This window comes from Podarcis tiliguerta, assembly GCF_965153285.1.
Source record: "Podarcis tiliguerta genome assembly, chromosome: 8".
NCBI classification, from domain to species: domain Eukaryota; kingdom Metazoa; phylum Chordata; class Lepidosauria; order Squamata; family Lacertidae; genus Podarcis; species Podarcis tiliguerta.
Window position 1 is genome coordinate 71905089 of NC_139541.1, and position 14388 is coordinate 71919476.

The following is a 14388-nucleotide window of genomic DNA, read 5'->3' on the forward strand; positions in this document are numbered from 1 at the left end:
GAACTCTTAGCACCCTTAAGAAACTACCACCCCCAGGATTTGTGTAAAAGATATACCTGCTGCATATCTCTCTGTCATTCATCTGTTAAAGAAATGTTAGGTGTCAATGTAGCCTCCCCTTCCAAGCTAGGTGTGCTTACCTTATAACCAAGATAAGGAATCCTTCCATCTCTGTTTCCCTCCTGTAGGGTGGCATCCTGCAGGATTTTGCAAGAATATATGCTCTGGTTATCTCCCGCTTGGACTACTGCAATGTGCTCTACGTGGGGCTACCTTTGAAGGTGACCTGGAAACTGCAACTAACCCAGAATGCGGCAACTAGATTGGTGACTGGGAGTGGCCACCAAGACCATATAACACCGGTCCTGAAAGACCTACATAGGCTCCCAGTACGTTTCCGAGCACAATTCACAGTGTTGGTGCTGATCTTTAAAGCCCTAAATGGTCTCAGCCCAGTATACCTGAAGGAATGTCTCCACCCCCATCATTCAGCCCAGACACTGAGGTCCAGGTCCGAGGGCCTTCTGGCGGTTCCCTCACTGCGAGGTTACAGCGAACCAGGCAGAGGGCCTTCTCGGTAGTGGCGCCCGTCCTATGGAATGCCCTCCCATCACATGTCAAGGAAATGAACAACTATCTGACTTTTAGAAGACATCTGAAGGCAACCCTATTTAGAGAAGTTTTTTTATGTTTTATCATGTTTTTAATATTCTGTTGGGAGCCACCCAGAGTGGCTGGGGAAACCCAGTCAGATGGGCAGGGTATAAATAATAAATTATTTTTATTTTTATATAATCTGAAAGGCATTTATATAAGGCATACCTTTACAGGAACAATGTGTGTAAGCTCATAAGAATTCTTAGAGGTGTACGTAAATACACTAAGGATTCTTAGAGCAAAAATAGATAAGTGGGATTGATGGAGAAGCAGTTATCAAGAAGAATGACTGCAACATACTAGTCATTCAGTTTCAGCTAAAGTACTTGGTGCCTTTGCAATCTTTGAATGTGTCAGAGAGTTCGAAAAGCCACAACAATTTTGAGATGAGTGAAGTTGCCTAGTGAGTAAGGGTGGACCACACGGATTGGGTACCAGAGGCAGCTAAGGTGTGCTTGGACACCTGGTCTTCTAGATCAGCGTTCTTCAACTTTGGGTCCCCAGGCCAGCCTAGGTCAAGGATGGTGGGAGTTGTAGTCCAACAACATATGGGGACCTGCTTGAAGTGATTCTCTTCCCAACTATGGAAGATGTGGTCTTCAGATGAGTAATGGTGGGAGTTGAAGCATCGCTGATCTAGGTCAACGTGGGAACCTGCGTCTCTTCAGGTGCTGCTCGACTACAATGTCCGTCTTCCCTGACAGGTGGTTATGCTGACTTGTGTCAATGGGAGTTGGTGACTTTGGTAATATTTGTACAGCTGCAGGTGCTCCAGCTCTGATCTAGCAGGACTACTTAATAGAGTGCTGGATAGGCAGAAGAAGGACCAAAGCTTGGTGCTACAGCATCTGCATTGCAAGTGGGTAGTCCCATTCTGTGTCCCTGATTATCGCCTGGTGACAGAAAGTGGAAAGCAAGGGAGATGAGTGCATCTACAACAAGAGGGAATTCCACAACTGGGGGTGGGGAAATGACCAAGAAGGCCCTGCTACAGCTGTTAAAGGGCTCTATCATCTATCTGTCTATCTATCTATCTATCTATCTATCTATCTATCTATCTATCTATCATCTATCTATCTATCATCTATCTATCTATCATCTATCTATCTATCTATCTATCTATCTATCTATCTATCTATCTATCTATATCTATCTATATCTATCTATCTATCTATCTATCTATCTATCTATCTATCTATCTATCATCTATCTATCTATCTATCTATCTATCTATCATCTATCTATCTATCTATCATCTATCTATCATCTATCATCTCTCTCTCTCTCTATCTATCTATCATCCTTGGTTTGGGTGGTTGTATAATTCCATACCAACTGATGAAAATAGGGACTGGACTTAACAGTCAGGGGTCCCTTTACCTTTACCTTTACCTTTTTAAGGGAAAGCGGGACATTCTGGGATCAAATCAGAAACCGGAACGGCTTCTGTAAATCCGGGTTTGTCCCTGGAAAATAGAAGAAGAGTTTGGATTTGATATCCCAATTTATCACTACCCAAAGGAGTCTCAAAGCGGCCAACATTTTCCTTTCCCTTCCTCCCCCACAACAAACACTCTGTGAGGTGAGTGGGGCTGAGAGACTTCAAAGAAGTGTGACTGGCCCAAGGTCACCCAGCAGCTGCATGTGGAGGAGCGGAGACGCGAACCCGGGACAGGGACAGGGTATGCAGATACCAAACCCTAACATTAGCCCTGCTTCCGTATCCTTAGATTAACTGTACTTCTGTCTCCTTCTCCTCCTTCTCTTGTGCTTTTCATAGTTGCATGAACAGGCAGAAATTCAGCAGGTGAGGCTTTTACCTATTACTGCCCACCACCTCTGCCCGAATGTCAAAGTCAGGGTTCCATTGACCAAGAGATAGCATTAATCCATTTATTATCGCAAATATACAGCTCATCTGTAAGAGGGAGCTGGTGTCATGGTGGCATTGCTGCATAGGACCATCTTATCACTGATTAACACTTTGCACTGCCCTCTAGTGAGTTGTAGTGGCACTGTGGGCCTATATTTATATCCCAGAGATGGTGTCATCACTCACCCTGGCTTTTTGTTCCATTCCAGATGGCCCTGGGCTCAGTAGCAGTCAAAGAAATGCACTGCGCTGGCTTCCACTGCATCTGCCCTCCGTGTTCCAGTCCTCCATCCCAGCTTCAGTGGCAAGTGGATGGAGAGACCTGCTATGGGAATAGCTCAAGAGGGACCCTGGAGGTGGCTTGTTGAGTCCAGGCAAATGATGGCATCAATTTCCTGTGCCAGAAACAGAGTTTGGATGGGGATCACAATATCGCCTGCCTTGGGGCAGATCCTCTTGGGGCCTACAGAGTAAAAGTTCCTACTCAACCAAATTGCAATAGGTAAGCCCACCAGAGCTGAACCTGAATCATTGCCTGCAGCATGTGAAAACCTCAAAGAGGCAAATATAGGTTGCTGCTCCTGACTGAAGGGAACCCAGTAATTTGACTCATTGCAATATTAACAATTAAAACAACAACAACTTTATTATTTCTACCCTGCCCATCTATCTGGGTTGCCCCAGCCACCCTGAGTGGCTTACAGCACATACAAAAACATTAAAAAGCATCAAACATTATTTATTTATTTATTTATTTATTTGATTTGATTTTATTTATATACTGCCCTTCATCATGTCAGGGAGGCTCACAGAATAAAATGCAGGATAAAAACAAATAAAAAAGTAAAGCAAAAACAGCAAAACAATAACAATAACATCAAAAGCTTCAGTACACAGGGCTGCCTTCAGATGTCTTCTAAAGGTTGTATAGTTATTTATCTCCTAGGTTTGGGGGACAGTTCATTTACTATCTTGCCTGACGAAGAGTTCTGAAGAACTCAAAACCTTGCACACTATTTTATTTTATTTACATTTCAGTGGGCCTAATAAAGGTCCCACAATCCCTATTGTGGGATTGGGGATTTTGTTAATGGGCCAACATAGCTAACTTTGTTTTTCCCGTGTAATAATAATAATAAATAATAAAATTCTATTTATATCCCGCCCTCCCCAGCCGAAGCCGGGCTCAGAGCGGCTAACAACAGTAAAATGATAAAACATTCTAAAATCATTTCATTATAAAAAGATTCCTGGATCAATAAAGGTAAAGGTACCCCTGCCCGTATGGGCCAGTCTTGACAGACTCTAGGGTTGTGCGTTCATCTCACTCTAGAGGCCGGGAGCCAGCACTGTCCGCAGACACTTCCGGGTCACGTGGCCAGCGTGACGAAGCTGCTCCGGCAAACCGGCACCAGAGCAGCACACGGAAACGCCGTTTACCTTCCCGCTATACAGCAGTACCTATTTATCTACTTGCACTTAAGGGTGCTTTCAAACTGCTAGGGAGGCAGGAGCTGGGACCAAACGACGGGAGCTCACCCCGCCGCGGGGATTCGAACCGCCGACCATGCGATCGGCAAGTCCTAGGCGCTGAGGTTTTACCCACAGCGCCACCCGCGTCCCCCTCCTGGATCAATAACTGGGGCTAAAATCAAAGTAGAAGCAATTAATTCACAATATGGGGGAAATACAGAAGAGCAGATTTGGAGTGTATGTGCTGAACACAACAATACAGTGGTACCTTGGGTTAAGAACTTAATTCGTTCTGGAGGTTTGTTCTTAACCTGAAACTGTTCTTAACCTGAGGTACCACTTTAACAAATGGGGCCTCCCGCTGCCGCCACACCATCATTGTGCAATTTCTGTTCTCATCCTGAAGCAAAGTTCTTAACCCGAGGTACTATTTCTGGGTTAGCAGAGTCTGTAACCTGAAGCGTCTGTAACCTGAAGCGTCTGTAACCCGAGGTACCACTGTATTTATTTACTGGAGCTCCAATGAAGCTGATGATTTGATATTGGAGCTTCCTGTGTTCTGGGCACTGTCCTCAGCAAAGGCATTTTCAAATGCAGAGAGGAGTGAGTGCCTCAGGTTCTGCCTGAAATCATAACCCATGAAGGCATACAAGATGGGGTTGAGGCAGCTGTTGATGAAAGCCAAGCAGTATGCCAAACGTTCACCGATAATAAAAAGCTCTGGCTGCGATTCCTGGTTTCCTGGTTCTTTCTTGTAGAAAGAGAGGATATGAGAGGGTAGCCAGCAGACAAAAAAAGCCACAGTCACTGCTGTGATGACCTTGATGGGCTTGTTTGATTGGCTCAACTGGTTCCTCCTCAGTTTCAGAACAACTGCCCCATAGCAAACGAGAATGACACTGAAGGGGATGACGAAGGCAAAGATGAATTGACTGATGGTCATTGCTTTGTGAGTGAACTTCTCAGAACTTTTGTCCTGAGTGTTGCCATAATCAGGGACACACCCCTTCTTGCCATTTGGATATGGAACCTCTCCACTGAAATAGAAGCGTGGTGAACATAGCACCAAAGCCAAGGTCCAAACTCCGAAGGCTACAATGGAAGCTCGCTGAGGGGTGCGGTGATTATGAGCCCACACCGGCCACAGTGTAGAAATGCATCGATCAAGGCTGATGACCATGAGGAGGTAAATGCTGGCATAAAGGTTGAGGTAGCTAAGGGTGCTTCCGATCTTGCACATCATGTGGCCAAATGGCCACTTTTCCAGGACTAAATTGGTAATTATCAGGGGCAGCAAGAAGGTGAATGTGAAATCAGCAATGGCCAAGTTGAGGAACCAGACAGTGTTGACTGTCCTCTTCATATGGAAGCCGGTGATGAAAATGACCAGCCCATTCCCAGTGACCCCCAACAGGAAGATAAGGCTGTAGGCTACTATAGTGAAAATATCCATCCTCCTCTCAAGGTCATCATTTGAATTGCTATGAGCTGTTGGTTCAATTACACTCATCACTCCTTTCTGTGTCAGATTCTGCTTTACTCCTCTCTCTTTTTTTCTTGCTGAAACAAAATGATAAGAAAATAAGAACTAATGTGCTGGTTCATCTTTCTCATCCTTCTGTTTATCGCAGTAGCCCAGCCAGATGCATGTGGCAGCTCACAAGCAGGGCAGACAAGGAACTCGCCACGTTACTTGTCCCCAAGAATATGGAACGGAGAAATATCCTGCCTCTAAATATGAGGTCCTCATTTAGCTATTGCTAAAGATGAGCAAATCTCTCCATCTGGATTTTTTCAGTTTCTCATTTTTTTTCTAATCTTAAATTCAATTCCCTACATTTCCAGATCAATTTGCAATTAAAAAAAAAAAACCCTCATGAAAATGCATCAACATTTCTGTACAAATGTATCATAATATACACCTTTTTGCAAAGCAATTTCCTTTTGTATGCTTTTCCCTACATGTTTTAATGTATACTTTGTCTCTATATGCATTTTTAAAAAGTATTTGGCTGAAGGAAATGGCGAAAGATAGTTGTGTTCCAGTTCTCTTTTTTCAGAATGTTCAGATTATGTAAGGTAAAGGTAAAGGTGCCCCTGCCCATACGGGCCAGTCTCGACAGACTCTAGGGTTGTGCGCCCATCTCACTCAAGAGGCCGGGGGCCAGCGCTGTCTGGAGACACTTCCGGGTCACGTGGCCAGCGTGACAAAGGCGCATCTGGTGAGCCAGCACAGCACACGGAAACGCCGTTTACCTTCCTGCCAGTAAGCGGTCCCTATTTATCTACTTGCACCCGGAGGTGCTTTCGAACTGCTAGGTTGGCAGGCGCTGGGACCAAACAACGGGAGCGCACCCCGCCGCGGGGATTCGAACCGCTGACCTTTCGATCGGCAAGCCCTAGGCGCTGAGGCTTTTACCCACAGCGCCACCCGCGTCCTTCAGATTATGTAGGCTCACCTTTAAATGAGAAATGAATAGAATTTCTCCCCATTCTTAGCTGTTGTGCTTAATAACAACTCTCAGCCCCCTTAACAAAGTGCAATTCCCAGAACTCCTTGGGGGAAGCAGATTCAGCCACAAAGGCCTGTGCCTTTAACACACGCATTCTAGAGAGAAATCTAGCCCATGTAGCTTTCCCAATTTAGAGATGCAATGTTTGTGAAAGATACGCCTGATAGATATATCCTGGTCATTTACATGCTAAAGAAGTGAATCCAGTGTTAGGGAAAACTGGACACCCTCCTCTCAAGCTATGTGTGCTTACCTTCTAAGCCAGACGAGTTGTCCTTCAGTCTCTTTGATTTCTTCCTGCAGACTGTTGGAGGAGTTTTCTGGAAGATATTTATATAGGCAGAATAGGGTTTACTTCCAGAGAGTAACGCCTGCAAGACTTTCAGTGTGTCTGCAAGAAGGAAATTGGATTGGCAGAGAATCCGTTATCAGGAAAAAAGAGTATTGCATAAGGGTCATTTAGTTCCAACTAAAGTACTCTGTGCCCTTCTGGTCTTTCTCCACATCAGTTCGGTATGTGGAAGTTCAAATCAGAATGTTAAAAAACAAAACCTCTCCGCAACTGAACAATTTTTGAGACAAAAGAAGTCACCTAGTGAGTAGGGGTGGGCTACTCAGGCTGGGCAGCAGGGGTGGCTAGGGCGTGGAATCAATCTTTGAACGAGCCAAACTGTTCACAAAAAACCCAACAATTTTTAGACAAGTGGATTGAAGTTGCCTTGTGATTAGGGGTGGATCACACAAGTTGGGCACCACAGGCAGCTGAGATGTGTTTGAAGACCAGGTCTCCTAGATCAGCGTTCTTCAACTTTGGGTCCCCAGGCATTGAACTGTCTTTCCCAGAGTCCCACACACATAGCCAATGATCAGGGATGGTGGGAGTTGTAGTCTAACAATACCAGGGGGCCCAAGATTGAAGCTACTCCCTTCACAACTATGGAAAGCGCAGCTCTGAGATGGACAATGGTGGGAGGTGAAACAGCACTGAACTCAACCAGGGCAGGGGTTTGCCAGACTACAGCTTCCATCATTTGGTACAGCTGGCTATGCTGGCTGAGGCTGATGGGAGTCGATTATTCCACAGGAATAAAGCATAGAAAAGGTTCAAATGGTCACCTATCTTTGCACATGTGTGGTGGATGGATTGAAAATATTTTCAGCAGGTGCCAAAGAGATGTCAGTAAGGGGGATGAGTGCATACTCTCCAACATTTCTCTGATGAAAATAGGGATGTCTTGTTCCGTAACAATATAAATAATAATAATTTTACTATTTATACCCCTGCCCATCTGACTGGGTTGCCCTAGCCACTCCGAGCAACTTCCAACATATATGGAAAATAATAAGACATTAAACCTTGAAAAAACTTCCCATACATGGCTGCTTTCGGATGGCTTGGGGGTTGGATAACTCCATACCCTCCATCATTTCTCTGATGGAAATAGGAACATCCTATGGAAAGGCGGGACATTCCGGGATCAAATCAGAAACCAGGATGGCTTCTGTAAATCCAGGAGTGTCCCTGGAAAATAGGGACACTTGGAGGGTCTGTGAGGAGGGAATTCCACAACCAGAGAAATATGATGGTGGGCGGGACTATCAATAGGGCATCCTGAGGCATGGGCTGGAAATAAGAGCAGAGGCACTTCTCCCTGGTGAGCCAAGATTGCCAGAGTTCCCTCCAAGAATGCTGAGTTTTCAGCATCCTGGCTACAGATGTTAAGCCCTGACATTGGCTCTGACTGAGGACACATAGAATAGATTTGCTGACTTCTTCTTCTTTAATTGTAGGACTCTTGTGCCTTTTACAGTTCCATGCGCAGGCAGGAATTCAGCAAGTGTGGCTCTTACTGATCCCTGCCCAGCAACTTTGTCAGTTTGAGAGAGTCCACCATCCTGTTCTCTCAGTGCCCAGACAGATGCTTTTGGGAATCCCACAACCAGGACCTGAGCACAGTAGCAGTGATCCCCACTTGTGATCCCTAACAACTGGTAGTCAGAGGCATACTGCCTTCAACAGCGGAGTTAGAAAAGAGCCATCATGGCTAGCTAGCCACAGATTTCAAAATGATTTCACTTGCATAATTGTGCAAGTCATATTGAGTTAAACAGAACATGCACAGGCAGATTATTCAGTGAAATAAGTCAGTGGAAAAAATATGATATGGATTTCATAAACCCATTTCTTTTCTAATTAATTCAGTAGCATTCTCTCTTCCCAAAGGCAGAGAACACAATTGTTCAGTGTGTTCAAATTTGCCTCTTCTGCATTTTTATCATATTCTGAATGAATTTCAAGTCTGGTTCTTGGTCCAGGAAGAGGGAGGTGTGTACATGAAAAATCAAAGTTAGCCACGTTGGCCCATTATGAAAACCCTCCCAAATCCACATTAGAGTAAGACCTTTTTCAGGCCAACCAAAATGTCAGAAAATGATGTGCAAGATTTCTGCAGAACTCTTCATCAGGCTATATATGAGAGCCAGTGTGGTGTAGTGGTTAAGAGTGGTAGTCTCGTAATCTGGGGAACCGGGTTCGCGTCTCCACTCCTCCACATGCAGCTGTTGGGTGACCTTGGGCCAGTCACACTTCTTTGAAGTCTCTCAGCCCCACTCACCTCACAGAGTGTTTGTAGTTGGGGCGGAAGGGAAAGGAGAATGTTAGCCGCTTTGAGACTCCTTAAAGGGAGTGAAAGGCGGGATATCAAATCCAAACTCTTCTATACAGAGGTGGTGAGAGCAGGGGAAGAAGATGACCGATGTTGAAGCCATAGAAGTGGAATCATTGGGGGGGCCACTAGGTGGCGCGTTGGAAGATGGCTGACAATAACATCTCTCTGACCCATACGAGGTATTAAGGGGCTGCTATGGGAAGTAGGCAGCCTTCCTACCCCCCCCCCAGGGTATGGGGGGGGCTGCCCTGCCAGCGGTGTTTACAATGCACCCCCCGATTCGAGAGATGGGGGTGCTGAACACTTGGCACAAGCCCTCGGTGGAGTCAGATCTTCCCGACGCCGATTCCAATCAGCGCGTGCTGGTTGCTTCAGCTTGGAATTATAATTGGAACTAATTGGAAATAATAGGATTGGAAGGCTGAAGCACATATATCAAGTGAAACTCGACGATAAGACTGCTGACTAATGGATCTCTGTGACCGGGAGTGACGGATGGATAAGTAAATCTTTTGCTGAACTACCACTATGAGAATGTATGGCTGGAACGAAGGGGGGGGGGTGGAGGAAAAAACTCTTTCTGTATCCCTTGCATGATGTGATAATAATACCCTCCACCCCAGAAAGAAATAAGATCGTCACGTTTTAATAATCATAAACAGAACTTTAAGACTTGTGTGGGAGGAAATATAATACAACAAGAGAAGATCGAATGGCGAGAAGGAGGAAAATTTCCATGACGCAGTTAAAAAGAAATGGCGTCTCGCCAAGACAGGCCGGTCAGAGAAGAAGATTAGGGGGAGGAGTATCAGGACGGTGCGAAAGAGAAGGAATGCTGGAATGCAAGTTTGACCTGACAGAGCCCCCTAATTTATTTGATTTATCGGGCCAGCCTGAGGAATAATAATGGACAGACCGAAGATTAATTTTGTTTATGGAAGTATTTAACAGAGGCTGTTCCTGAATAATATGAGTTTGGAAGATCACAAAACCCACACAGCGACGCCAAATTTTTCAATCTGTTTGTGAAAATTATCAGAGATCGCAAAGAAAGGAATAAATGATAACAACAAGAAGAGAAAGAAGGTAACAAACGTCTATCCGAATCGAACTGGATGGAACTGTCGAATAAAAGCAGCAAATAAGTGATGTCTGGAGTCATCTGGAATTTTGGACTCATGCGGAGCTTGATATAATTTAAAATTTAAAATTTGGCTGTATAATCTGGAATTAATGTGATTTGAACAATGTGATATGATTGGCCTGTTAATAAAAAATTATTAAAAAAAAAAAAAGAAGTGGAATCATTGGCTCTTCAGATGCCATTCAAACCTACCTAACCTTAGCTACTGCCATCTTGGAAAATGGCCAGGGGGGATGAAGAGAGCTGACGTCCAGCAGCTTTTGGAGGTTCAGAAACTCACCATCCCTGCCACAGTCTCAATTTAATTGTGATCAAATTAAGTTCTCCTAGGCACAGTGCATATTTCAGTTTGCTCCCAGTGTTGGTTGTAGGGCTGTTGGGATAAAGAAGCTTACAATATTTGACCCTCCTAGACGTGCCTTTACTCTGGTACAGTACAAAGTAGTATTCTCCACTATCTTATGCTAGCCATCAATCAATGTTGCTGCGTAATCCCAAATCACAGCATCATCACAGGAAGGAAAAATATTCCTATGTTTCTGGCCTCTCCACAGCATCCAGCATGTTCCCCAACCCATCAAGTCATCATTCCAGAATTCAGGTTTGCTTTGGTTTGGTTCTACTTTGATTACAATGAGACAATTGATGTTCCCACACTAGGGCAGAACTACCTGTGGCTCTGGCAGACCCATTTCCCCCCAATATAGGTGCTTGTTGGCAAATCTTTAAAGGAGCTGGGAGGGACCTTTCTAGCAGAAAACTGATGGGAGAGCAATCCTGAACCTTTCTTCCTTTTCCCACCACCATTTCACCTTCAATCCGGAAGAACTTCCTTAAACATTAGGAAGAACTTTCTGATGGTAAGAGTTGTTCAGCAGTGGAATGGTTTTCAAGCAGATGTTGGGTGGGCATCTGCTTTGTATGATTTTGTTGAGATTCCTGCATTGCAGGGGGTTGGACTAGATGCCCCTCAGGGTCACTTTCAACACCATAGCTCTGTGATTCTGTGATTCTAGGTTTCCCTGTCAAAGAGGCAATGGAGGAATCCAGTGCCCCCTCCTCACTGCTTCTTTTCTGATGGAACTCATTCACTCATTCACTGAGCCCACTTTCTAAGCCCACTTTCTAAGCATTTGGTTTACTCTTGTAGACTGGTATCTTAGAGGATTTCCTAGAAGATATGTTGACAAGATCAGCCTAACACACAGGAAATGAGACTGCAAAACACTTGGCAATCAAGACAAGAGCTCAGATGGCCTCAGTGGGTTTTGGAGAGATGCAATCGGGGTTGGGAAACCTTTGACCCTTCAGTTGTTGCTGAACTACAACTCCCACCAGCCCCATCAAGCGTAGGCAATGGCCAGGGATTATAGAGTTGTAGTTCAGCAACAACTGCAGGGCCAAAGGTTCCCCACATGTAATGGAATCAAAGTCTTGCTCGTATCATGTTTCATGTTATATGTAACATTCTGCAGAGTTTGCTACTCCGGCTGTATTTCAGACCCTCCAAGTGCCCCTATTGAAGTCGCCTAGTGATTAGGGATGGATCACGCACGTTGGGCACCAGAGGCAGCTAAGGTGTGTTCGGAGACCAGGTCTCCTAGATCAGTGTTCTTCAACTTTGGGTCCCCAGACATTGAACTGTCACTCCCAGGGTCCCCACCCAGCCAATGATCAGGGATGATTGGATTGCTTTTAGCATTAAGGAAAGGGACAGGGATATGCACTGGAAAGGTTGGGTGACAATGGTTTTGATGCAATGTCATCTATGCTTTCAGGACAGCTATAGAGTCAATCACAAAGCAAGCATAGAGATGCTGGCACTTCTGCTGCAATCAGCATCTCCTAGTCAGAGATGCACTGCCTCTGATCATTTAACTATAATGGCTAGGAACAATGGATAGATTTGCCCTCTAATTTGTCTTGACAGTTCTGAAAGCATCCCCCAGTTCTCCTTCATATTCTCCTACATCTACCATCATTATTTCTTGCCACCGAGAAAGCAGTGCAAATGTGCACAATTAATCTGCCACACCAGATCTGGAGTTTAGAAACTTATCTTCTGATTCATGGCTTCCTTGATGTATTCTCTCATTTCCTCTAGAGAGAAATGGCAATGCAAAAACGGAACTTTCAAAGCTGCCTTGTACCAAGATTTATTATTATTATTATTATTAAAATATCTATAATTTTCATTTAAATACATTTCAACAATCATTTTGCCAAGTATTAAAATTTTCAATTTCTACTCCCTTCCATCTCTTTTTTCGGTTCCTTACATTTATTTCTGTCCTTTTCTGCATAATCCAAATTGTCTTAACTTATTCCTTTATAACGTATATGTTTATTTTTTATATTACAGGTTTTTACAATAATCCCGTCAATGTCTTAATCTGTTTACAGTTTGGTTTTGAATATTCAATAAACCACTTCCATTCCTTTCTAAAAAGTTTGTTGTCCTGATTTCTTCTTCTTCCGGTAAGTTGCCTTATACCAAGATTGGTCCGTCTTGCTCAGAATTGTCGACTGTAACCTGAAGCGTATGTAACCCAAGGTACCACTGTACTGCCCACCACCTCTGTCAAATTGCAAGAGCTGTGGTTCTGTTAACCAATGGGCAGCATGAATTGGTTTATTAGCACAAAAATACAGTTCTTCTTTAAGAGGGAGCTGGTATCACAGCAGCATCGCTCTAGGAGACAGTCTTGCCACTGTTTAACTGCAGTCACTTTGCAACACCCTCTACTGATTCATTATGAAACTGCTGCCTGATATTTTATCCCCAGAGCTGGTTTATCACTCGCCCTGCCTTTTTGTTCCTTCCTAAGTGGTTCCAGACTCAGCAGCAACAAAAGAAATTCTGTGTGCTGGCATAAGGAGAACGGCCTCCTCTGCACCTGCTCCCTGTGCTCCAGGCCTCCACTCCTGCTTCAGCAGCAAATGGATGGAGAGACCCTCTTTGAAAACAGCACCTGAGGACCCCTCAGGTCCAGGAAAATAGTGCGGCCAGCTTCCTGTGCTGGGAACAGAGCCTGGATCAACGGCCAGAACATCACCTGCCTTGGGATGAAAGATTTTGCAGCCTAAAAAAGTAAAGTTCCTACCCAACCAATTGCCAGAAGTAAGTCCCCCAGACCTGACCTTGAATTCCTATGCATTGTTGCCTGTAGCAGCTGAAAATCTCAGAGGCAAATGTAGGTTGCTACTCCTGACCAAGGATAGCCTGCTAGTCCGACTCTTTAGAGTCATGATACACTTATTGTTGTTGTTTAGTCGTTTAGTCGTGTCCGACTCTTCGTGACCACTTGGACCAGAGCACGCCAGGCACTCCTGTCTTCCACTGCCTCCTGCAGCTTGGTCAAACTCATGCTCTTTTGGCATCAGTTGGCTTCTTCTTCTTTTTCAAGTCCTCGTGAAAATTTGTCAGTAATTTAGAGTGCATTCCTCCTTTTGTGCGCCATGTGGCCTAATTCACATTTTTGCAAGCAGTCTCCTTTAATGCTTTCACATCCACATTCAGTTGGAGAACTGCGTTGCAACATTTGGGGAAATAAGAATTTGGGACATTTGCATTTCGATTTGCATATTGTTTAGGAAAGTGGTAAATTGGCAGTACTCAGTTTCTCTCCCATCCTTGCATGGGGATCCTCCAGTGCTTGTTCCTTGCTGGCTTAGGCCAGCAGCTGTCACGCTTTGCCATCTTCTCCCAATTCCTCCCAGGAGGCATGACTGCGATGTGCAGAGAGGCAGGCAGCCCAGGTCATACAATCCCACTGCCTTTCTGCATGCCAGATCTACTCAATTGATGCATGCTGGTGGAATTATTGTGAGTATGTAGCCAATAGATGGCAGGCAGAGCAGCAAGCGATGCTGGAGGAAAAGCTTCCATGCAGAGGAATATAGGAAGCTGCCTTTTCCTGCATCATATTATTGTTCCAGCAAGCCCAATATTGTCTGCACAGACTGGCAACTGCTCTGCAGTGAATCAGACAAGGAGCATTCCCAGCCCTATGGTGAAATGCTGGGGACTGAACCTAGGACCTTCTCTGTGCCAAGCAG

General features: G+C 44.7%; 1 protein-coding gene across 1 annotated transcript; it reads right to left on the reverse strand.

Annotated features, from left to right (window-relative positions):
- Positions 1–4161: 4161 nt before the first annotated feature.
- On the reverse strand, positions 4162–6888 carry LOC310684962 (formyl peptide receptor 2-like). Its single transcript, XM_083456420.1, has 2 exons — positions 6770–6888; positions 4162–5563 (listed from the first exon to the last, which is right to left on the reverse strand). Exon 2 carries the CDS (start codon positions 5511–5513, stop codon positions 4512–4514), a length of 1002 nt encoding a protein of 333 aa, XP_083312546.1. The 5' UTR covers positions 5514–5563; positions 6770–6888; the 3' UTR covers positions 4162–4511.
- Between the last annotated feature and the right edge of the window lie 7500 nt (positions 6889–14388).

Excerpts from the sequence above, each read along its gene's own strand:
- LOC310684962 (XM_083456420.1), bottom strand. The coding sequence starts at position 5,513 with ATGAGTGTAATTGAACCAACAGCTCATAGCAATTCAAATGATGACCTT.